Raw genomic sequence first — 25,663 nt, forward strand, 5'->3', positions numbered from 1 at the left:
GAAGTTAATGTGTTCTGATGCACAAAAAACACAAAGGTGGCACAGAGAAATTCCAGAAATAAAAAAAGAGCCCGTCCATGCTGGAAAAAGTGGAAAACCATCCAAATCAACCAATGACACCATAATTTTGTGCCACGGAAGGTAAAAAGTAGCCACATGCAAGTATCAAAACACTAAACCTACAGGACAGTGTTTCTCAATCTGCAGCACGTGCAGCGCTGGGGTTCTGTGAAAGTGGAACCGTTTCATAAAAAAGGAGGGAAGTTCTGTGTGCAAAACCGGCCGTTTGAGATGACCACACAGGGCATCAACAACGAGCCTGAGGTTTCCTCAGGTATCTGTAAGAGTTACACACTTCACATGAAAATCCACCTCATAAAACAACCTTTAAATGGAAGTTACACTCGTTGACTAGCGGTGCCCTCCCTGCAAGAGAACGTCCAAACTACAACGTATGACTATGTCGAAAACATACAGGCAACTCCTTCCTACGCCGCATCAGAAAGAAAATGAGATCAATAAACCCAAACTCTCCCCTGACACTCAGCCACTGCTCCTGTTCCCACACTACCAGGGAAATGCAAATTCAGGAGAATTCCTTCTCTGCTGCTGCTGTCAAGCTCCAGTATTTACAGATGCTCCTTACTGTAATAGCATTTACTAGCTGCAACCACAGTAAAGATTTCTACCCCTCTTAGAATGTTGAGGGTCTGCTAGTTTAGAGATCATGTTTCCAAATACAGTGATTCTAACTCACTGTCACCTGGGTAATGAAGATGAGTAATGAGAAAAAAAAAATCAGACAAATTTTACTTTGGAAATAAAATTGCCAGCAAACAGCCAAGACAATAATCCTGTAACGATCCTGCTTTAATAGCCACCCGGCAGAATCATCTATTACACTTAGATCTTTGTTTTGACAAAGTCATAATTAAAACCAGAAAACTTCCAGGAGACAGTTTAATAATGAGGAGGTAACAAAGAGGCTCTACCTCATAAGTTGATCCTATAAATCGGTTACATAGAAATTAGTGAGCCAGTGGATAATGGGAGTCATAAACAGGAAAGGAATCTTTACTTCTCCTTTAAAAATTAAAACACAAGTACACCTAGCTAAAAATCTTTCAGACTTTGAAACTGCAGGTGGGACAACAGATCCGGCCCCTTGGAGGTGGGCTGGCTCCACCAACTTAAAGGGATAAAGCAGACGTCCCCAAACTTTTTACACAGGGGGCCAGTTCACTGTCCCTCAGACCGTTGGAGGGCCGCCACATACTGTGCTCCTCTCACTGACCACCAATGAAAGAGGTGCCCCTTCCTGAAGTGCGGTGGGGGGCTGGATAAATGGCCTCAGGGGGCTGCAGTAGTTTGGGGATGCCTAGGATAAAGAATGCCTTTAGGTTTGGTCTTAACCGTACAGAAGCTTCATCTATGTGTTGGAAGTGCATTGGTTTTATTCCTCACACAAAGACGGTACATAATCCCACAGGCTAAAATGCACATAAAAACACCGTTTGAAATTCTTTGCCCTACTGTTTACATTGCAGATTGCTATAATTTCCAGGAGTGATATTATAAATAAAATGATGCTCTTCAGGATGTTTCCTATTTTTGAAATCTGAACATGAATCATTCACATGAACAAAAATTGTTTTTATAAATACACATGTCTAGTATGTCCTTTAAGTAATAGTCCTCTTACATAAGCTATGATATTCATAAAATCATTACCAGTTAGCTTTTAAAGCCCATTCGTTTAAGGCACATTTGTTTTGGAAAAATATGCTACAGAATTTTTTTAAAGTTACAAATAAATGAGATTCTATTAAATGTTTTGGAATCTGTTGTTTCTGCCAAAGGTAAATTAACAAAAGATTTATTCAGGAATTCCCGTTTGAATACTTATGATTCAATAAAAGAAAACACCAAGTTATGTAACATAAATTATGTATTGGAAAAAAAGGGGGGCCCACCCACCCCCTCTTCAGAATGGGAGCCAGACACCGCACGTCCCTGGGAGTCACGGGGAAGCGGAGGGTGAGCGTCTGGGTAGTGGCCGACCGTGGCTGCAGGTCAGAGTTTCTGTTCCCCACATATCTAACTGTTACCATAACAGCAAAGCCTGTGCTAGAAAGAAACCACCAGGAACAGTGCACGTGTGCATGTGGGGAGCTGGGATGGTCTCAGGAGAAGGGACGGCTCAGGAAGCCCGGGGAACTTCTGCACGGGCAACCCATGTCACTAATTTCAGTAAACGAACATCTTTTTAGGGTTTGAGACCCGACGAGACATGAGACTCAGGGTCCAGCCCCGCCGAAGTGATGTCTGTGGAGCGCGGTGAGGATTCTGGCTGTGGGTAGCCACGGGACTTACTCTCCATCCAGGCTGTGTTGGCCGGGTCTGCCGCCCAGCGGGCCAGTGCACTGTCCTCTCGAGTGACGTGATCTTCACTTAAAGAAAACAAACCATAAAGTCAGAATATCCAGGCACAGCCCAGTCACTAGGCTGCCAACCGCCCTAGTGTGTGTGTGTGTGTGAATATACGTGTATGTTACTACACAGAGAATCACACATTTTCCCAGCTATTATCATAATCATAGGACAACCCAAGTTCAAGTGTTCACTCATAACTGTAAATAAGTGCTCCAGACACTCGCCCTCCCCACAGCACAAAACACGGGATAAGGGGAATATAGCAGCGACTGGCCCCCGCCCCAGAAGTCCTGAACTGTCTCCCAGTTTCTCAGCCACCCCTCTGAGGGCCTCTCAGGCCCTGCTCACGACGCTGGCTGTGGAGACGCCAGTAGGCAACAGGCCCTCTCCGCGTCCAGGAGCAGGTCAGTGGGAGGAAGAGACGCAAGGTCACCAGCATAAACGATGGTGCTCTGTCCACAGCGGGTGGTAACATGGGCCACACCAGAGTCCCACACACAGGGACTGCGATGTCACCCTTGGCAACGGGAAGCTGTGGGAACACTCCGCTTGGAAGGATGAGGTCACACTCCCTGCACACACTGAGCGTGGCCCCATGAGAGCACCACTGCTGACAAAGGAAAGAGAGCAGGAACCAGGTCTCTCCACACTGTGTCCCGCGGAGAGCTGAGCAAGGATGAGCCCAGCGGCAGCGCAGACACTGCTGGGAAGGCAGAGACTGGAAGCGGGGCGAGCACCCAGAGATGCGCACACAAGGCCCTGGAACACACCCCTAAGGGAAGGGTCGCTCACATGGAATCATGTGACCATCCGTGAAGAGTACCCCACGAGGGCGACTTGTCAAGCAAATGCTCTAACAGGTACCTACAGGACTTTCAGGATGACAGAAGAGAGCCTGTGTCCTGGTGACAGCTCTGTGGGTGCTGGGGGATGCCCCACGTGCTATACTGTGCACGTGTGGAATTAAGATGTGGTCCCCGTGAAAGCCTGTGTCCTGGTGACGACCCCGTGGGTGCTGGGGGACATCCGTGTGCTGTGCTGTGCACGTGTGGAATTAAGATGTGCTCCCCTGCTCTGAGAACTTACTACATCAACAAGGAGTATTCTTGCACTTTTAAAGTTTAAAATTATACCAAAACAAAAAGCCACCTAGAAAGGTAAAAGAAAATCTGAAGCGAATAGACACAGTATTTTAGACTATTCATAAATGTTTGAAAAATTTTCACATTTGAAAAAGTTCACCCTTTTGAAAATAATTTAAGGTTTTCATCACACTACATTTTATATTCATTTTCTTCAAAATAATTCCTTTTTCCAATGGACATATTTTTCACGGTACATTTTAGACTGCCAGTGATAACTCACCACCACTAATATTTAATTTCATATAAAATCAGCAATTTCTAACGGAGAACCCTGGCTGGACCTACCTGGTGGCACAGCTCTGTGGGATTCACAGCGCTGCCTGCAGAGCCCACCCCAGTGCCTCGTGTCTGGGGAGAGAGCACTGGTCGAGTGGGAGCTGCTCCCCAGAGACCCCACCCGCCTGCAGGGGATTTCGAAGGGGACACCTTCCCCTGTAAAGGCCGCCTTTGTGACAGAAAGAAGGAAAATGAGGGAACGAAACAGCAGAGCGGAGGACAAGGCCAGGCCTGGCTGACACAGCTGGAGGCCTGAAGCAAGACCCAGTTCTCAGACCCCACTCCACTCTTCCTGACCCTGTGTGTCCAGGTGACATCGCCTGCGAGGGACCTGAGGCAGGAGATGGGGCTGGGACAGCCCCCACCGAAGCAGAGCTGAGGATGGCGGGCAGGGACGTAGGCCAGGATCCCTGTGTCCAGCTCCTCAGGAGAAAGGCAGGAATCCGGCACACACGGGAAGACGGATGCAGATACCTGTTTGGAGGCTCCTCGGAACTCAGAGAGTTGAGCTGGCGATCTTCTGTGACTTCCGGTGTTTCTGCTGGGAAAGCAAGAAAGGGATGCTGCTTTATGCCTGACAAGGAGGCTTAGGAAGTTGATGGTTTTACCCTTAAAAATGATTTCACACTTTGCTTTCTTATCAATCGAGGCTTAGCTTAGCATAAGGATGATTAATACTTTTTAAAATTTTTAGCTCTTAGATAAAATGTATTCGAGATAGGAATCTAATAAAATGTGATCTACCGAGGGCTTCTGAAACACCGGAAATGAATCGCACCGGCTCCTGAATGCATCAGGCTGGACTTAGAAAGAAATGGGATGTCCTCTCCCATCCCGCACGTCCAAAGGAGCCACAGCTGGGACCTGCCTGAGCGGGCGTCCACCCGCCACCCTCAAAGGACGTTCAAGGGAGGAGTAGTTAAGCTTGTGACACGTGACACCAGCCTTTCCTCGCACACCTCTCCACACACAAACACGCACGGTCTGGCCTGACTGGCTATTTCTTCCTGCCTGCTTGGAGATCTCATCCATGAAAACCGGCCCCCTGTCACGAAGGGTGCCGCCACACAGCTGGACAACAACTAGCAACGGTCACGAGGCACCCGGGGTGGGCTCTGCAGGCAGCGCCGTGAATCCCACGGGCCTCGCTGGTTCAGTGCTGCAGACCACCTTCCTGAGGGGCTCTCCAGGGCACCCGGAGAGCCGTGAGCAAGGCCGCAGCGCCAGCTTCCCACACGTTCCGCGCAGGTGAGGTACGAACTCAGAGGCTCCAAGAATAGCCTGAGACGCCAGTGCAGAAGCAGGAGGCCCTCCCACCTCAGAGGGCTTCTGGCCAGGAGCCAGCCAGCGTCTGGGATGACTGCACTGTGTGGGCTGCGTGATCCCCTGATGAATTCTGCCGCTGCCCAGCCGCGTGGCACCAAGAATGATGTGGGGAAGGAGAGCCGGCGGCACCCAGAGGCAGCTGTCCATCACCACACTGGCAGCTTCCATGCAACATGCTTGAAAGGGAATTCATCTTTGGGGTGAGCAGCAGCTCCCAACCATATTCAAAGGGCAGCAGGTGGTTCAAACGTCCGAGAGAGCGGAGCTCGGCATCACCTGCTTGGAGATCTCACCCGTGAAAATGGCTCCCTGGCACACCGGGTGCTGCCACACAGCTGGACGCCAAACAGCAATAGACACGAGGTGCCCAGGGTTGGCTCTGCAGGCAGCGCTGTGAATCCCACAGGCCTCGCTGGTTCAGTGTTCCAGACCATCTTCCTGAGGGCCAGGTGTCAAGGCACCTGCTCTTCCCATGCTACTACACTGCCTCCAAGAAACACCCAAAGAGCCGAAAAGCTTTTACTACTGTTCCACAGAGGGGCAAAGGCAGGACGGGCTGCCCGGCAGCAATCTCGCTACACAGTGAGAACTGTCCCTGCCACGGGGGCTCCAGAGCACAGAAGTGGCCCGCAGAGCACAGACTCCCAGAGCACACACGTGAGTCTTCTCACAGCCCCACCCCAGGACACTCTTCTTTCCTCCTCCCTCCAGGAAATTAAGATGCCTGCAAACCGAGGGTCCGTCACAGTCGGAAGGAGGCGGAAAGGCTCACCAGGGAGCTGCATGGGCTGCTCAAGCAGCAGCGCACCCAGAGGCTTCTGGCCGCAGGAGGCCCAGGAGGAAACAAGAGCCGGACCTGCCTGTGGACGTTTTTCAGAGCTGGTTTCAGTCAGTAGGAAAAATAACTGCATCTGGCCATCCAGCCTGACCAGCTGTGAGCTCCAGGCAGTACTGTGCAAGCTCCCACCATGGGCCTGGGGAGCCTGGCTGGGCTGTGCGTCCGGGGAAGCCCTGCAGAGCCAGGTGGCCACCAGTGCCGGGGAGGCTGCGGAACAAGGAACTGAAAGGCCAGCGGTGCCACCAAGCAGGAAGTGGGGGCCAGGCTTGGGACCCGGCCTGACACCAAACCCACGCCTTTTCACCCCTCAGGAAGGTGGTCTGCATTCACGTCTCTCTTTCAACCATCAAAACGCAACCATAGAACCATCTGCTCCTCTACACTAGGACTTAAAATAGACTTTATTAGAACAAGGCATTAGTACTGGCTCCAAGCTGACAGAACAAAAATAAGAAAATTGTCTTAAATCCATGCTATTTTAAAGAATTACTTTAAATGATATGCAATTATTTAAAGTAATCAAATAATGTTTTTAAATAAGAAAATCACTTTTAAATGAATGTATTTTTCTTCAGCTAAGAAGCCCATACTCTGCACTCCCTCCTTTCCGGGGGGTCCTGTCCTCACTCTCTGCGGTCACAGAGAGAGAACAGCGGCGTGGACCACGCAGACCTGGTGAGTTCTCAGGACTCCGGCCGACTTCAACAGGAAAACGCACAGGAGGGCATCTAGCCTGAAATCTCTGCGGTTCCCAAAATCCCAAATCAGGATTTTCCTTTAAGGACTTTTTCCCTCAACTGTTATGAACTGGAAAGGGAAGAGTGCTTTCACTGAAACCTTCACAGGAGTGAAGCAGGTTCTCAGACACAGAGGCTGCGCGCTTCCATCAGAGGAACGTCTCACCTACCCCAGGAAACCCGCAGCACGTTCCCGGGAAAGACGGCATAGAAACAGACCCGGGCAAAAAACGAAAACCTCAGCCGAGCCGCCTCGACCGGCCGCTTCCGGACGCGATACGGCTGGCTCCTGCAGACGGAGGCGCAGCCCGTGCTCGCCCTCGCCCGGGTGCCTGGGCCTGCGCAGGAGGTCCCGGCCCGTGGGCTGCACCTCTCCGTCCAGAGGGAACCCGGGGCTCTGCAGACCACAGATGCCAGGACCACGTTACGGACGGCAGGGAACAGGCTCCCACAAGCGAGACCTTCCAAAGCACACGTCAGCGGCTCCGCACCGAGCGGAGGAGAAAGCAGACTCCAAACGGAGCTGTCAGCACTGAGGACACAGAGATCGGAGGGGAGCGAGGAGCCCACAAGGGCACCCACGGTCCTGGCTCAGAGCAGGGCCTGGCCGCAGGGAACCCGTCCTCAGCGGTCCACTCTGCACCCTCTGTGCTTCTCCAGGTGGCTCCGACCTTCCACCGAGGACTCCCGCTGAAGTCCCTGGGCATCTCCCGGGTGAGGAAAAGCATTGGTGGGAGACAGGGAGCCCCTCGGGCAATTCTCCCCACTCCACCGCCCTTCCATCCCCCGAAATCCCCTCCCACCACCCCCCACCGCCCCCACCACCTCTCTCACCACCCCCCACCACCCCTCCACCCACCCCTGCCCCCAACACACCTCCACGCCCCTCCCACACCCCTGCCCCCCAACACACCCCCACACCCCTCCCACACCCCTGCCCCCAACACACCCCCACACCCCTCCACCCCCGCCGCCCCTCCCACACCCCTGCCCAACATACCCCCACCACCCCTCCACCCACCCTCACAGCCCCTCCCACACCCCTGCTGCCCAACATACCCCCACGCCCCTCCATCCCCCACCACCCCTCTCACATCCCCGCCCCCCAAGACACCCCCACACCCCTCCATCCCCCACCACCCCTCCCACATCCCCGCCACCCAACACACCCCCACGCCCCTCCATCCCCCGCCACCCCTCCCAGCCCCACTGCCCCTCCATCCTCTGGCAAGAAGACAGCGAGACACCAGCTCTGACTGCAGCAAGCTGGAGTTTCCGGACCAGCGGGTGACAGGAGATACACATAACGATAACTGTCATTTAGCACACTAAGTGATCAAGGCCCAAAACTACACGAGCTCTCCTGAGCACCTACTGTGGGAATCAGAAATCAAGGTGAAGTTCAAGGCATCCCAGACATGAGGGGGCCACACATTCGGGACCAGATGTTGTTTGAAAATTTTCCAAACGCTACACCCTGGCCTTTCCTCAGTGATGTTCCTGTCACTGAAGAAGATGAACTGGGGGCTCACTTTCCAACTCTGTAAACAAACCCCTGCTGATCTGGGGAGGCCGGAGGGAATGTCAGGCCCAGACTCTACAGAACCTCAGGCCACGGCGGGGGCATGGAGAGGGCAATGGTACCTTCTTCATCCAGGGACGTGGTGCGGATGATGACCGGGCTGGAGTAGGCGGGCAGCAGGAGGGGCAGGTTGGAAGGCACTGCATAGCCACAGGGCACAGGCACCGAGTACCCGCAGGGCACATGGAGACCCACACTCTCTTCCTCATTGCCAGGCGTGGGGGCAGGTGGCTGGTCCTCCTGAAACGGCGTGATGTCGATGACAGAATATGGGTTGACTTTCAGCGGGAGCACCAGCTTAGCAGGCTCTGCCACTGGGGTGGTTTCTCCTCCAGCTCCATCCTCACTTCCTGGGGATTCAGAAAGGACTTGTCAGCAGACACATCACCAAGGGCGTGGCAGGCGTGCCCTCTGGGAACGCAGGCAGAAGCAGGTAGTGAACTCCCAGCCTCCATTCCATGCCAGGACCCCTGGACATTCCCACGTCATCAGGTGGGTCTCGGAGGGAGTGGTCGCACATGGGGAGCCCAGCATGACCTCTGGGCACAGGCGAGACAGATGCAGCCTGGCCACTGCAGGAGACTCATCCCATGAGCTAGGTCAGGGAGAAGCTGCTGGAGGAGGGGCCGCTCCCCCACCAAAAGGCGGTGCTGCACACAAACGCCTTGCAGGCCTCGAGGTGGGTGCTGCACACAAAGAACGCCGTGCAGGCCGGGAGGTGGGTGCTGCACACAAAGAAACACCGTGCAGACCTCGAGGTGGGTGCTGCACACAAAGAACGCCGTGCAGGCCGGGAGGCAGGTGCCACACATGAAGGAACACCGTGCAAGCTCTGCCACCACAGCCTGCTCTGAGCAGTCCCTTTGGTCAGCGAATGAAAGCACCCAACCCACCTCAAGACTTAGAAAGATAAACCTCTCTAGCTACTTCATCCCAAAGGCTCCGAATACTTCATTTAATCTAGTGATACAATGATGAGGTCATTTTTACTGGGAAGAGCAATACCTTTTCTCTATAAAATAGAAGGGGAGAGTGAAGAGGTGGAAAATTATGGAAAAAAGTACAAAGAAAACAAACTCAGCCAACGTTAATTAAGTCATTTCAGGCACATCATGAAGAAATGCTAATTCTCTGGCTCCTAGAAACCACCCTTTCCCTCCAATGTTCCAACCGAGCAGTAAGAACGGGGAGAAAAATCAGTGAGCCCGAATGAGCCCAATGGCTGGACACAGGTGACCCTGACACTGGTGATCTGCGGACCCACCTGGGAACTCACCAGGGAACTAACTTGGGGACCCTCCTGGAGACCCTCCCAAAGACCCTCCTGGGGACTCACCTGGGGACCCTCCCAGGGACTCACCTGGGGACTTGCCTGGGACTCACCTGGGGACCCTCCTGAGGACTCACATGGGATCTCGCCTGGGGACCCTCCCAGGGACTCACCTGGGGACCCTCCCAGGAACTCTCCTGGGGACTCACCTGGGGCCTTGCCTGGGGACCCTCCTAGGGACCTGAGGACTCAGCTGGGGACCCTCCTGAGGACCCACCCAGGGACCTTTCTGGGGACTCAAACTGGGGATTCAGCTGGGACCCTCCTGGGACCCTCCAGGGGACTCACTCAGGGACTCACCTGGGGACCCTCCTGGGGACCCTCCTCGAGACTCACCTGGGGCCTCAGCAGCGGGTGCAGGGGCTTCACTGGCTCCAGCACCTCCTGTCTCAGGGGTGGAGGGAGCCTGTCTGTCCGCTTCTGGGATTTCATCTCCACTGTCAAAATCGAACTGTTCTCCCTCTTCCTCTTCATTATTATTATTATCATATTTTGCTTCACTTTCTAAAGAGAAAAACCAAAACCAGAACAAGGAGATATACATATATACACACATGTGAGCCAGAGACATTGACCAAGTCCCACTATGCCGTACTGCACTTGTAGTTAGCCTTTTTAAGGGGCAAAATATGTATCATTAGAATTCTGAGTCACTGTTTTTTATTTTCTTTTAATAGGCTCTACAACTCACAGAAAAAAAACAAGAGGCCAGACTCAGTGCCTCCCGCCTGTAATCCCAGCACTTTGGGAGGCCGACGAGGGCAGATCACAAGGTCAGGAGTTTGAGACCAGTCCGGCCAACATGGTGAAACCCCGTCTCTACTAAAAATACAAAAATTAGCTGGGTGTGGAGGTGAGCACCTGTAATTTCAGCTACTTGGGAGTAGGAGGTAGGAGAATCACGTGAACCTGGGAAGCAGAGGTTGCAGTGAGCCGAGATTGTGCCACTGCACTACAGCCTGGGTAACAGAGCAAAACTCTGTCTCAAAAAAAAAAAAAAAAAGAAAAAAAAAAAAGAAAAAGGAAGGGTGAAAAAAGAGCTTTTCTCATTTTAGATACATGCACCCAGCAGATGAACATCACCAGCTGCGCTGATGACTAGGAAGAGAATTCAGTGTCATACACTTTAATTTTAGAAATAACTTCTGACACCCAAGGTCTCTCCCTAGAATTCTTCTGCTTTCATCTTCATGTTGCCTTTTTTATTTATAAATTTTAATTAAATATCTCTAATGGTTAGAAAATCAGTGTCAAATATGAACAGCAATATATAGGTTAAAATCCATACTTCCATAATTACTGAAGAGCATAGTTAATAAGTGTCCCAAGTAAGTCTTATAAGAAACGTTTTGCAGGAGGTGAGTTACAGGTGTCCTTGGAGCTGGGCTGACGGCTGGTGGTGCAGCCTGCAGGGTGACGGTGGCGTGCATCATCTGTAGAGACAGCGCCCTGGGACTGCGCCCCACTGTCAGAGCAGATGGCACTTCTTTTTCCAGAGGAGACCCATGTGCTGGGACGACACCCCACACACACCCAGGAGCAAGAGGAGCCCAGCCTCTGCCAGCCTTTCCCGAGGGCCGGAACTTCTTCCCAGCATACATTCCTGAGGACGCTGCCTGTGGCCTCCCACCACCCTGCAGTCCACAGAAGCACGTGGCACCTCAGGACAGGGTGTGGGTCAGCCCGATCTAAGCCCCTCAGATACAGACATCCTCCTGTGGCCCAGGAAGAGGCACCCGGCCAGGACGGCCCAGCTCAGCTGCGGGCAGCTCTGAAGGGAACCGAAGGGGAGCCAAGGGGGAGCCCTGCTCAGGAAGGACCCACAGACCCGACCCACTTCCACTCCAGCCAGTCTTCAGGCACACTCCACCCGGGCCTCCCAGGGAACTTGAATGGTCTACAGTCAACCTTTCAATGTGAGGCGTTTCACTTTCCTCTGAACTCCTAAACTAGTCATACATTCTAAGAGCGCCTTTTGAAGGAAACAAATTTTTAGGTCCCAGGCCTGCAACAGCATGAATCTGACCCAGCTTTCCCTGCAAGGACAGTGGAGATGGGACCCAGAGTTGACCATGACACCTGGGGGCCCCACGAGCTTTCTGAAACTGCTTCCACCAACACTCACAAGTTTTAAAACTAAGAGAATAACAAATACTGAAATTGAATCAAGAAAAAGGATTCGGAAATGTGTTATTTTATTTATTTATTTTTTTTTTTGAGCCGCAGTTTTGCTCGTTACCCAGGCTGGAGTGCAATGGCGCGATCTCGGCTCACCGCAACCTCCGCCTCCTGGGTTCAGGCAATTCTCCTGTCTCAGCCTCCTGAGTAGCTGGGATTACAGGCACGCACCACCATGCCCAGCTAATTTTTTGTATTTTTTTAGTAGAGACAGGGTTTCGCTGTGTTGACCAGGATGGTCTCGATCTCTAGACCTCGTGATCCACCCGCCTCGGCCTCCCAAAGTGCTGGGATTACAGGCCTGAGCCACCGCGCCCGGTCAATGTGTTATTTTTAAAACATACATCTGGTAAGAGTGTGTGTTGATGTCCTTCTGGATGGTGAACTCTGCTCTGCCCAGATACCAAAGCCGCATCCACTTCCCAGAAGGTCAAAGACTTCTCTAAATTCAGTTTTGAGGTTAAGCCTAACCAAGTAAACAACTGAAGAGCGGGGAGAACCACTGACTTCCAGAGTTCGAACCTTGATTGACTATGTACTTTCTGACCAGTTCTCACTGTCCCCCAAGTGACGGTAAACAGTGACTATTTCAGAAGGGTTTGTTTGCCATATCATTAAGAAGGCAGTTTATTGAAATAAAGCGGTGAACACCTTTTAAAGTAAAAAGTTTAACAAAAAATAAAACTGTTTTCTGGAATATTTTCCAAATGCAACTATCATCTCCCTAGAATTTATGTTTGGGGAGAAAAAGAATCATGTTTGCCAATAAACATAACAGGGAAACAATGCTAACTAAACACCCTGACAAAAATGATGGGTAAAAATGCTTATGTCTTGCTGGGCACAGCGGTTCACACCTGTAGTCCCAGCACTTTCAGAGGCCAAGGCGGGCTAACTGCTGCAGCTCAGGAATTCGAGACCAGCCTGGACAACACAGTGAAACCCCATCTCTTAAAATAAAAAAAAAAGGTACAAAAATTATCCTGGTGTGAAGGTGTGGACCTGTGGTCCCAGCTACCCTGAAGGCTGAGGTGGGAGGATCACCTGAAGCCAGGAGGCGGAGGTCGCAATGAGCTGAGACTGCGCCGCTGCACCGCAGCCTGGGGGACAGAGCAATACCGTGTCCCGCAACCCCAGACATGTGTACGTTTTGACCTAGCAACATACGAGGTCACTGCCGGGCATGTGTTCAGATTCATCCGGACGGTGACACATCACATTAGAGTTTTATTTTGTCAACTCTTTTTTGGAGATTATATTTTACTACTGCAGAACTCTAACAATTAGATAAAATACACCTAGAAATGACTCTATAAAAACTGTTTTAAAAAAGCTTGACAATGTCCCGTACAAAACAGGGTCTTAAATATCTGCAAGGGGAGAAACACAAGCTGTTGGAACCTGAACTCACACCGTATTCCAAACAGGAAGAAGGAATTCTCTTTAAAGTCTTCAGGAAGGAAAGCAGTGAACAGGAGCCCATGTGTTCAGGAAACGGCCCTCAGCAGACACTGAGGCCCCTCCACTCCCTCCCCATACGCCGTCTCCTGAGCTGTGACACAGCCTTGGGGGGACCTTTGAGATTCCCAGGGACAGCGCATGTCTGTTCCCGTGTAGCAGGTACCATCCTGAGAAGCACAGCATGCCTTCTTGGAGCCGACACCTCTGCTCACCACGCTGCATGGTGCAGCACAAACCTGGAAGGTGGCAACGTGTGACATGCTCGTCATGGGAGCAAATGAATGAGTGAATTACGGGCAGATAAGCAAGCTTCAATTTTTTTTTTTTTTTTTTTTTTTTTGCCAAAAAAACTCACTTTTTCCCCTAGTAAAACTTTAAGGAGAATTATACTGCACAAGGGAAGTAACAGCAATCCAGAAATTTCTCCCAAAGTTTAAACTTGTTACTTTAGACTTGGAGAGCCTTGGAAACGCCTTGGGGCTTGGAATTCCAGAGATCTCTGCCGTCGCCGAGAGACTGGCCAACGCTGTGCTGGAGCTGCCATCTGTCCTCTGCAAACACTGGATGGAAAGACTTTCAAAGCCATATGGATGTGCATTACAGATTCCAGGAAGAAAAAAATAGCCTTCCACAAGAACGCAAAGAGGGATGCTGCACTCAATGGAACCACCTGAGGCTGCACCCCAGGCTACGTCGGTGTCCACAGATGTGCCCAGGTGCCCAGGACAGAGGGCAAGGCCACCCGGGGCTAGGCTGCTCCTCCCTGACACCCATGTCCAATGGGGCCTCCACTGGATGGTGAGTCGAGCATGGAGCCGGGCGTTCAAGGTGGTGTGTGCTGAGCACTTCATCCCAGACACTACCTCGGGCCCCGGGGGATCCTGGGCCTCACAGACCCCACCCGAGCTCCTCAGGTCCTTTCGTGAAGACCAACGCAGAATGTCTTTTAAAATCCCAGCATTTGGGGTCCTAAGTTTAGCTCTGACACCAGCCCTGACAGGTTCAATTGTGGCCCCTAAATCCCTGTGCTGAAGTCCTCACCCCCCATCCCAAGGGTCAGCTCATCTGCAAACAGGTGCCTGCGGGTGCGATTGGTTCAGGAGGCTGTGCTGGAGCAGGCTGGGCTAACCCAGCAGGCCACGTCTTCGTGAGAGCAGAGGCCAGCACAGGGAGGAGGAGCCACCTGGTGGCGCAGGTGCAGGAACTCCCAGGAGTGCCCACAGCCAGTGGGTGCCAGAAGAGGCGAGGAAGGCTACGACCTACATTCTAGCCTCCAGAATGCTCAGAGAATCAATGTTTGTGACCAAAGCTGCCAGCCTGGGCCTCCACCCTGCAGCCCAGGAGGCCACCTTCATGAGCTCAGCCAAGCCCCTTCCACCACGAAGGGCCCTGCGCCATCCTCAGGGCCATGGCAGAAGCCGGGTGAGCTGGGGCCAGGCCAGTTCCCATGACACTTGTGCTGGCAGCCACAGAAGGAATTTCCCGCTCCTCAAAAGCCTGGGTTCAGAGCTGAGCCATTCAGATGAATGAGAACACGGATGAGAAAAACTACAATTTGCAAACTAGAGAAAATGTTCAAGCACTGCTGAAAGCATCTCAGGAGATACAACGTGTTGTAGTTTGAGACGACATGGATTTTTCAAAAAAAAATGACTGGTGGGGAATGTGCAGTGTAGCCATCATTTGGTGGCCACACCTCGGCCCAGTGCTCTCCGCCCGCTGGTCCCTGTGGAGCCCAGGAGATGGGCGGGAAGGGCCCAGTGCCCCGGGTAGGCGGCAAGGCAGGGAAGCAGGGAAGGGCTGCTGGGGCAGGGTTGCGGCAGGGGAGAGGCTCTGTGCCCCTCCTGCAAACGCAGGACGGCGGGTTCTGAGAGCCACTCGTGAACGCCACGACACAGAGAAGGAAACACAGGTGGCCTTCTATGGAAAGCTCCTACCAACCCGCCAGTGCCAAGCTCGTACCAACCCACCAGTGCCCAGCCCAAATCTAACCTGGCATTTGGGTTTTGGGAACCATTCTTCCCCTGCCCCTCTCCTCTGTTCTGCCCAGGACAGACCACCCTCTGGCCATCGCTGGACTTTCCAGGAAAACTGCAGGCTCTCCTGCACTCGGGGGCCAGCCCTTGTGGGTCACCAGCAGCTCAACAGGCCGCCGCCAGTGCTGACCAACAGCAGCAGCCATTTGAGTCTCAGGACTCAGACCGTTTCCGTCACGAGCGGGGCCATTGGGGCTGCTGTGGTGGCACTGACTTCTGACCAACCTGACTGTTCACACTTGTCCGTAAGCTCATCACTTAAGGCACACATTTGTAAAAACAAGTTATGAAACAGAAAATCTTAATAAACAGTACGCTTCTAATTATTATGACGTAATATGACCGTGCCCATTTTAGTTTATACCTATATGCAAAAAAGAGCAAGGAAGTTGCCTGAAAATCTAATCTTTAAAATGCTACTGCTGGAAACGGGGCTGCTCCCTGATTCTTTCCAGGATGATGGAGAGGTTCTGGGAGACCCACAAGACAGCTGGTGGTTGCACGTGGTGTGGCCAGTGTGATCAAGGGTCTGACTTGCTCCTGTGTTTAATTCTTATCATTTCCAATATTTGTAGACACCTTAGGCTAGTGGACCTTGCAGGCCTGATCTTGAGCCCTGAAGGTGGCAAAGACCTGTCTGAACCTGTGAGCGGTCCCCACCCCCACTGGGTCTCCTCTGCTTGCTCGTGTTGTCCTGTGGTCTGAAGCAGAGGTTCATTTCAGTTTGGTTGTTACTATTTTTTCTTTTTTTGAGACAGAGTCATGCTCTGTTGCCTATGTAGGAGTGCAGTGATGCAGTCACAGCTCACTGCAGCCTGGACCTTCCGGGCTCAAGCAATCCTCCCACCTCAGCCTCCCAAGCAGCTGCGACTACAGGCATGAGCCACCACACCCTAGTAAGTTTTATTATTTTTAGTAGAGATAAGGTGGCACTATGTTGCCCAGGCTGGTCTCAAACTCATGAACTCAAGTGATCCTCCTGCCTCGGCCTCCCAAAGTGCTAGGATTACAGGCATGAGCCAACATGTCCACCCTAGTTTGGTTACTTTTAATCGACACAACTTTTTAGAGCAGTTTTAGGTTCACAAGAAAACTGAGCAGAAGGTACAGCGAGTTCTCATATACTCCCTGACCCCACAGAGAGCCTCCTCCAACAATACCCCCCACCCCCAGCCAGAGAGGAACAAACGCTTGTTGCAACTGATGAGCCGACACTGACGGACTGTTGTGAACTCAAGCCCGTGGCTGGCGTGAGGGCTCGCTCTTGGTGCTGTGCACTCCTATGGACTTGGACAAGCGTGTAATGACATGGATGCACCACTGTCAAGGAATTTCATGGCCCTAAAAACCCTCTGTGCTCCACCCATGACCCCTCTGACCCCAAACTCTACAACCACTGATCTTGTTACTGTCTCTACAGTTCTGTGTTTTCTGGAACGTCAAGTGGCTGGAATCACACCAGGTGCAGCCTTTTCGGGAGGCTTCTCTCACTTAGGAAGATGCACTGAAGGCTCCTCCACGTCTTTTCATGGCTTGACAGCTCATTTCTTCTTAACACTGAATATTCCATTGTCTGAATGTGCCACTGTTTATCCCTCACCTCCTGAAGGACATCATGGCTGCTTCTGAGTTTGGGCAATTATGAATAAGGCGGCTGTCGACACCCGTGCCTGCAGTTTGGATGAAGACCGTGGGGCACGGCTGCGGATCACATGGCGAGAGTGTGCTCAGCTTTGGAAGAAGCCACCAAGCTGCCTTCCCACGAGGCTACCCCACACCCTCCTCAGCATTTGCTGCCTGTGATCTGGATTTGGCTATTCTACCTCAAATTTAGTTTTAAGTGATCTTTTCTTAATGAGCAGAAGAGTACCAATAAAGTATCTAAATTTAAAACTTAGTCGCCCTGTGTCTAGGGTGGGGAGTGGCCTTCGGGGGTGACGAGGATGTTCTGGCACTGTGTGATGGACTGCACATTTGTGAATACACTAAAAAGCACTGAGCTTTACAATTTAAATAGGTCAACGATACTAAGACATGAATTATATCTTAAAGCTATCAACAAAAAAACCCTTAATTTCTCATTTTAAATAACCTATACATATAAAAACTAGTGCTGCCTAGGTTTGTCAGGGAAAAAATATACTGCTAATATTTGAAACTTATCAATGCAGATACTATCATTTATGCTAATGGCATCTAAAAGTTTAAGTGGAAAAAAAAAGAAGGCTACTTCTGAAATACTGGAAGAATATTCGCTAACATTTTAATAGTACTAATCTCCCAGAGGTGAAGTATTTTCTTTGTTGTGACTTGTCTATGTTTCAGTTTTTATTCTAAAATAAATATGCATTATAATTTTTTAATTACCCAATTTATATTATAAATTGTAAAGACATTTGTAATATCTGAAATTTAGCTTTACTCAATATTCAGTGAATAAACAAAGAGCAACCATGATCCACCCATCACTGTACAACACATCTCACATCCTGCTGTGTTACTCTGAAGCCCCTGGACAAATCTACATGAGAAATGTGAAGCGCAGAGTCGTGGCTGAGAACACAGCTATGGAGTCAGAGTGCTGGGTTCAAACTTCACTGACTGGCCACGAGACCCCATCCCTCGTCTACAGAAAGGAATCACAGAATGGAAAGAATCCCTCCCCGGGACATGCTGCAGTAAGTAGGAAAGCCCACTGAGGTGTGTACAAAGCCACTTAACGTATGGATTAAGAGCGGAGGACCCAGGGTATCTTTACAGAGACGCTGAAGACAACAGATACCATGTGCGCGGTGCAAAACAAGATGCACACAACACTTACATCTTCTGTTTTCTTTTGGAAAATATTTATTCTAGAAGCTACCAAGACCTGGTGGCCTTGGCCCGAGCACCTGAGTGGGAGAGAACTGGCCGCCCACCCTGAAGAAGCAGGCCGCCCATTCCCAGGCCACCTTCCCTCGTGAGCAGACAGCCCTCTGACTGTTCCAGATCCATGAAGGACTTTTAGACATGCAATGGATTACCACACTGAGGAAAAAGTTAAAAGTCATACTCATTTTCAAGTTCAGAGACAAAAGCTAAGCATTACTTTTCCTGGGGCTTTTAAGACCGTATTTGATTCTAATATGGAAGTTTAACTCAGGATATGATTTTCTCTAATTTCAAATGAAGGCTGTTTGTTTCTTAACTCTGTCGTTTAAAGAAAAGTCCTTTTAAAAGCATCAGGCTGCAAACAGCTTCGTCCACAAGACGCTATTCATAATCACTTCTTGGCTCTGGGTCTCACTGGGGTTTATAGCTGTTTGTGCTGAAGGAGGCATTCCCCAGAAACGGTGCCATCCCCCAGAAACAGTGCTGCCCCCAGAAACGATGCCAGTGTGGCTACTGGCTTCTGTCTGAGCTCATTACGGAAGTTACCAGGCATGTGGTAAGTGATTTTTTGGGAAGCAACATTAACATAGCAATTGTACTGATTTCTTTCTCCCCAACATAATTTGCATTGGAATTTTGCTACTAATTAGAGAAAGGCTCTAGCAGGCAGTGTGACTTGTTTTGCATTCTGAAAAATCCCAGATCATCTTCCGAATGGATTTGCTAAGTGCTTACCTGCCAGGTTTAAGTACTTAGAAATGCCAACTTGTCGAATCCTCACCAAACTTATGGGAGGGGTTCCGTTTTTTCCAGGAATGACGGAAATTGAAGGCTGTTTCTGTCATCAGCTCACACACCTCAGAGTCAACATTTGAACCCTAGCCGCTAGGCAGCAGAGCCTGAACCCTTCCCCAGTGCACAAACTGCCTCTCAAACTGAGATGGTCCCACCCTACTCCAGTGTGGGCAACAGAGCAAGACTCCATCTCAAAAGAAAAAAAAAGTTAAAAATGTATATTCAATGACTACAATTATGCAGAAAAGAAATATGGGGAAAAACAGAAACATGACGATCTAAAGTACCAGCACCGACTGCGTCAGAGCGCCGGGAAGAGGTGAGGTCGCAGGTGACTTCCTGCAGCATCTGGATCTGCAAGGGCATTTTGAAGCAGAGTTTACTTAATAATGGGGGAAATTATAATTAAAGTATCACTGAATCCTCAGAAAAGACACCAGGCCATTATCCCTATGCCTATTTGCCATAAAAGTTAATGGCTAGAAACTCACATCAGTACTGTTCTCACAGTGTTTGAGTCAGAGCATGTCATTAAATCGTGGCTTTCTGTATCAAAGTCCAAGGTCATGTGGGCCTGTGAGCAAAGGCAGGGAGCCTCACTTCCAACCTGACAGAGGGCTGGGCGGCTCCTCCGCACCTGCCAGGCTCCCGGGTCCTGCCAGGGTCTCCCGAGGAAACTCCCCACCCGGGTGAACGGTTAACAGTGGCAAACGGTGGCAATCTCCATGTACCTGCAGCCTGGAGTTAGTGACCAGCCCTGAGACTGGATCCAGGGGGCCTTGGCCCAAGGATGGCCTGGTCAGTCCAGCTGCACTCAGAGGGTGTGGGCCTATACACTCTCCCCCAGCTTGAAATCTGGGCAGAGGGAGGGGCCGTGCAGACACCCCCAGCCCCAGAAGAGGTGTGACCTGCTGCAGGGAGCAGCACTAGCTGCTGGGGACCCTGGGCTCCCCCAGTACTGCCTCCATCAGATGCTGCACCTCTAATTAGCACAACTACCAAGGTGGAGGCCTCTGGGGCCAGGGACCTTCCGCAAGCCAGTCCCGGTGGTGAAGACCGTGGGTGGATGGGCATTTCATCCGATCCAGGTGGTAGCACCGCTGGGCAGAGCTCCTCCAGATGTCAGGCACCGGCCGGCACTGATGATGCCATCAGCAAATGCCAGGGATACATTTAACAAGAAAACGGTGTTTCCACCTTCTTTGAAACAGTGGGCAAATCAGGTGAAAGGCAGCATCCATCTGCCGTGGATTGCGAATGGGCTCCAAGTCCTCCACATGCCTAGATACGTACCTGCCGAGAGAGCTCCCTGCCTTTCTTCTATTCTTAACTTTCCCCAGCAACTGTGCCTGCCTCCCGAGCATGTCAAGGCACCCTGTTAATGTGTTCCCATCTTACATGCGTGTGGGAAGGAGGGGAGGCGACGGAAAAGAACCCGGGTCTGGTGCCCCGCCCCGTAACAAAGAGAACTATCCAAACAACCTCTCACGTCCGTGAAACGCCAAAAAGAAAGCAAGGAGGCAGGAAGGGGCCTCTGGAGGGCTGGCTGCCCGAAGGGTCCGGCAGAGAGTGAGGTCGCAGGAAGATGCCACTGCCCCTGCTTTGTTGGAGCATCCTCTCATTTGATAGGAATGAAAAGCAGTAAAAGATTTTGTTCTCTACCTCATTTTCTACCTTTTCTTGTTTTTAAGACAGGGTCTCACTCCTATCACCCAGGCTGGAGTTCAGTGGTACGATCTTGGCTCACTGCAGCCTCAACTTCCCCTGCTCAAGTGATCCTCCTACCTCAGCCTCACGAGCAGCATCATCATGCCCAACTAATTATTACTATCATATTATTATTTTTGCAGAGATGGAGTCTAACTATGTTGCCTAGGCAGGTCTCAAACTCCTGGGCTCAAGCGATTCACCCAGCTCAGTCTCTCAAAGTGCTGGCATTACAGGTATGAGCTACCATGCCTAGCCTCATTTTCAATTTAAAAAAGCTGGTCCAGCAGAGCCTGCAATGCCAGCAGTCCACATGTGAGTTAACCTATGGCGAGAATACGCACCATGGCTACAAAGAAGCCAGGAGACTGGCCAACGTCACCCCCAAAAGAGGAGCACTGGGCCATGGCCTCAGGTTCTTGGTATCAGGTCTTGTACCCCCAGGTCTCACGGCTCCAGAGAACTCCAAGAGATGGACTTCCAGGCCTGGCTCCCCACCACAGACCTCCAGCAACAGAGCGGGGGTCCCTTCTGGCGTATGCAGCATCACTGGCTGTTTCTGGGGTGCCCACTGCTCACCCCTGGATTCTCCCATCTCTGTCATCTACAAGGCGCTGGTGACTGATTTGCTTATGAACAGCCTGACCCTCAGGCTGCCTCTTTTCTGATCCCGCTACAACCTCTGAGGGCCCAGAATGTCCAGGTAGTGGGCAGAGCACAGACGGTCAAATAGCTATATCTCCCCAGACCCACATCTGCGGCGTCCAGGGGCCTGGCGCCCACGGCTTCATCACCCTCCCATATCTGCAAGGGACACCAGGCCCGTGGGCACCGTGTGGTCCAGCAGGCCTGGGAGGACACAGGCCAGGTCTCCGGGCCCCGCAGACGACGTGCTGTGGAAACGTCAGTCAGGGTCCACCTTCCCTGCTGGCTGGAACGTGAGCCAGCTGCCCTGGTATGGTCTTTTGGGCCACAGTTTAAAGGTGAGGTGACAATGAAGAGAAATCTTTAATCACAGCCCCTCCCTGATGGAGCATATGGATAAAAAGGCCACTCAGAGGACGGAAGCGGAAAAGGAGACTCTCCGAGCCGTTGTCCTGGGGACCTGCGAGCACCAGCCACGGGCGAGCTGCGCTTTAGGCCCAAACGGGGCCTCTCACTCTGGAAAGGCTCCGGCCTCTAACGACCCTCCCACTCCACTTCCCGCTGCATCCAGCTAAGGTGAATCTTAAGGGAACGTCGGATGCTGATGACACGTCCCCTCGAGTCACACAGCAGCACCTGTGAGGAACCCAAGAGGTTCACCCCAATGCCCCCGTGGCAAGGCAGAGGTAGGGGCACCCAGGCTCACATGGGAGCCTTCTCCTTCTCCCGAGCTCTCACTCCACCCCATCAACCAGTGACCAGCAATTCAGTGGTTCCAAAAGCACCCCGTCCCTGATGAGAGCAGCATCGAGCCCTGACGCACAGGGCCTCCTGCTGGGTGCAGTTACCTGCAGGAGCCGGAGGCAGGGGCTCTCGCTGGTCCATGCTGCAGCTCCAGACGCCCTTCTCAGCTCTGCTAAGGGAAGGAACTCCTGCAAGAAGGAGAGACACTGCTTGTCACAGTTCAGGTAGATAAACATGCACTCAACAGGCGCAGGGCTGTCGACAGAGAACCCCTAAAAAGGAAGAGCTAAACGCCATTACTAGCCGGAATCAGAAGACTTCCCACCTGTCAGTCGTGAATACTTGTAGATCTCCCTTAAAACAGCACTCAAGAGCAAAACAAAAGAGACTTCACAGTGTGGGAGTGACTTCACCTTGAACTACAGCCAGAACTTTATTTTGCAACTTGATTTACTGGTCAGACCCTCCCAACCTGACACTGGCTTCAATTCCTTGCTGAATTTTCTGCCTTGTTCTAAGTGGAGAAGTCAACACATAAACCAAATATGTTTCTTCCAGGCTCAGCTGGGATCAGGCGCAGCGATGACCCCCTCCCGACTCCTTTTGGTAAAAATGCGGCTAACCTCTCTGGGCGAGGCTGAGTCATGGCCTGCCTGCCGCTGGGATTCTCGTCTTCACTTCATGTTCCCCTCCCTGCTTTGAGGACATGAGCTTGAGTGTAAGCTGGATGCCAGCTGAGTCCCAGGAAGGCCAGTTCCTGGTGACTCCTGTTAAGACTACGAAACCTGGGCCTGGCTCCTGCCAGAGAACAATCCCAGGGAAATACGCTGTGCTTGAGGAACTCTCCGCTGCCTCGGCTAGAGCACCAGGCACCAGGCGCTCGCCTCATCAGCAAAAGCATATGGGGCCACAGGGGCCATGGCCCATGAGTGCCACCCACAGGCCAGCTCCTCTGAGGCCAGACGGGCCCCTGCCCAGGGTGATCACTGGCCTCACGTGCTCTTCAATGAGAGGAACACGGCGGGATGGCAGGGTGCCAAGAGCTCCGGGCTCTGCCGGCAACACACCCAGGATGCCACCAGGCCAGCAAATTATCTTCTACTAATGCACAGAGCTGGCTGCCGGCTCTGGCACTCTCAGAAGCAAACGGACACTGCTTTCCAATGAGGCTGGCGGTGGGACCCTGCCCCCAACCTCCGATGTGGCACCTCCCGCATCCCAAGCCCTGAACCTGCTCTCCCTCCATCTCCAGGTCTTGCTCAGGTGCCTGCCGTGTGCCACCACCCCGGCCCCATCCTCAGCACCTAGCCTCATGGCTCCGCGCCTCACAGCCTCAGTTTCCAAGTCTCATGTTACTTCATGAGTTCCCAAGTCTCATGAAGTTATTTCACCAACAACGTGCGCAAATAGCTCAACGTGCACTGGGCTCCGCACGAGCAGTGGCTGTGACTGTCTCCTCTGTTAACACAACTGCTGAGCAAAGAGCAGAACTTCTGTCTGAGGAATGGGAGCCCTTTCACATCACCAGGCCCCGGGACACGTGCAGGTGAGCCGCAGCCACACCCTGCCCCCTGCTCCCTGCTCCCGCGGAGTGCGTGCTCATTCAGCACGGCCTGCTGTAGCCCCGGGGGACGTGCAGGTGAGCCCCAACCACACCCTGCTCCCTAGTCCTGGAAAGCTGTGTGTTCACTCATCATGGCCTGCTGTAGCCACGGGAGACGTGCGGGTGAGCCACAGCCACACCCTGCTCCTTAGTGCCGGGGAGCTACGTGTCAACTCAACACGGCCTGCTATGGCCTGGGGAGACGTCCAGGTGAGCCGCAACCACACCTTGCTCCCTGGTCCTGGGGAGCCACGTGTCCACTCATCACAGCCTCCAGTGGCTGGGAATGAACCTGGTGATGCTGTGCCGGACACCGCAACACATCCTATAGCTTAACAATGCACAGCAATCACTAATCAGTGCTATTTCCATAAACCAATGGGAATTTCCAACAAACAGCTTGCTGTCAGCCTCCCTGACCTGCTTCTCGCTTTCAAAAATCTACTTGGAGGCACTGCTCATCGGTGTCCATTCAAGGCGGCCTGATCCAGGCTCCCGGGCTGCAGCCTCAAGCGCGGCCCAAATAGCCCTCTGCATAGGTTATTTTACCCTAGCTTTTCCCTTTTAGGTCCACCTCACCAGTACAACTCCAAGATGTGGGTACTCTCATTATTTTCAAATGGAGAAACCACTGGTTGGGAGACTTGAGACACTCCCTCAAGGCTACAGGTGAGGGTTGGGGCCTCATGTGAGCACTGAGAGTCCAGCCTGGGCCCCGACAGCCCATTCCTGCCCTTCCACCCGCCGGCCAGGAGCCGGGGCAAGCGAGGTCCTTGCTCCACCTGGAATATGTGGGAGTCACAGAATCCACCCTGGGTGCCCTCGCAGGTGAGCTCTCTGTGCAGCGAGACAGGGTCCGAGTGCCGGCCAGTACACCCCTAAGGTGAGAGGTGCCCACCGTGCCCAGCCTCTCTATCCCGGCAGCGATTCCGTGGGATGACAAAGGAAATGAAGCTTGGAGGGAAAGCTGTCATGTCCAGGGTAGGTGAGACAGTTGTGCTGGGACTACAACAGTGAAAGGGGGAGTGACACTCATGGAAGGAATCCTCAGAGACAAGGGCAACAAACACGCCGGACAGTCCCCACGCCAGAGTCCCCACGTCAGACAGCCAGAGAGCTTCCACGCCAGACAGTCCCCACGCCTGAGAGTCCCCACGTCAGACAGCCAGAGAGCTTCCACACCAAACAGTCCCCACGCCTGAGAGTCCCCACGTCAGACAGCCAGAGAGCTTCCACGCCAGACAGTCCCCACGCCAGAGAGCCCCACGTCGGACAGCCAGAGAGCTTCCACACCAAACAGTCCCCACGACTGAGAGTCCCCACGTCAGACAGCCAGAGAGCTTCCACGCCAGACAGTCCCCAAGCCAGAGAGCCCCACGTCGGACAGCCAGAGAGCTTCCACACCAAACAGTCCCCACGACTGAGAGTCCCCACGTCAGATAGCCAGACAGTTTCCACGCCAGACAGTCCCCACACCAGAGAGTCCCCATGTCAGACAGGCAGACAGCTTCCACGCCAGACAGTCCCCATGCCAGAGAGCCCCACGTCGGACAGCCAGAGAGCTTCCACGCCAAACAGTCCCTGCGCCAGAAAGCCCCACTTCCACGCCAAACAGTCCCCGCGCCAGAGAGCCCCACGTCAGAGAGCCAGACAGCTTCCACGCCAGACAGTCCCCGAGCCAGAGAGCCCCCACGTCGGGCAGCCAGACAGCTTCCACGCCAAACAGTCCCCACGCTGGATAGCCCCTACGTGAGACAGTCCCCACAGCAGAGAGCCCCCATGCTGGACAGTCCCCATGCCGGACAGTCCCCATGCCGGACAGTCCCCATGCCGGACGGTCCCTATGTTGGATAGCTTCCATGCCAGACAGTCCCCATACTGGACCACTCCCACTCCGGACAGTCCCCCGTGCCAGACAGTCTCCCACCAGACAGCTTCCACACTGGACAGCATCCA

General features: G+C 52.5%; 1 protein-coding gene across 5 annotated transcripts in view; it reads right to left on the reverse strand.

Annotated features, from left to right (window-relative positions):
- The window catches only part of ARHGEF10 (Rho guanine nucleotide exchange factor 10), a 122,481-nt gene that overhangs the window by 81,831 nt on the left and 14,987 nt on the right, over positions 1-25,663 (reverse strand). For 3 of the 5 annotated variants that reach the window (XM_039461091.2, XM_039461089.2, XM_074384210.1), the window contains exons 2-6: positions 22,209-22,292; positions 10,004-10,171; positions 8,400-8,687; positions 4,329-4,395; positions 2,374-2,450 (exon numbers count right to left, since the gene is read on the reverse strand). In XM_039461091.2, the coding sequence (XP_039317025.2) occupies positions 2,374-2,450; positions 4,329-4,395; positions 8,400-8,687; positions 10,004-10,171; positions 22,209-22,245 (637 nt within the window). In that variant the 5' untranslated portion in view covers positions 22,246-22,292. The remainder of the gene's footprint in view (positions 1-2,373; positions 2,451-4,328; positions 4,396-8,399; positions 8,688-10,003; positions 10,172-22,208; positions 22,293-25,663) is intronic. The other 2 variants (XM_074384211.1, XM_039461090.2) reach the window with 1 other exon arrangement.

Source organism: Saimiri boliviensis, chromosome 13 (assembly GCF_048565385.1).
Source record: "Saimiri boliviensis isolate mSaiBol1 chromosome 13, mSaiBol1.pri, whole genome shotgun sequence".
NCBI lineage: Eukaryota > Metazoa > Chordata > Mammalia > Primates > Cebidae > Saimiri > Saimiri boliviensis.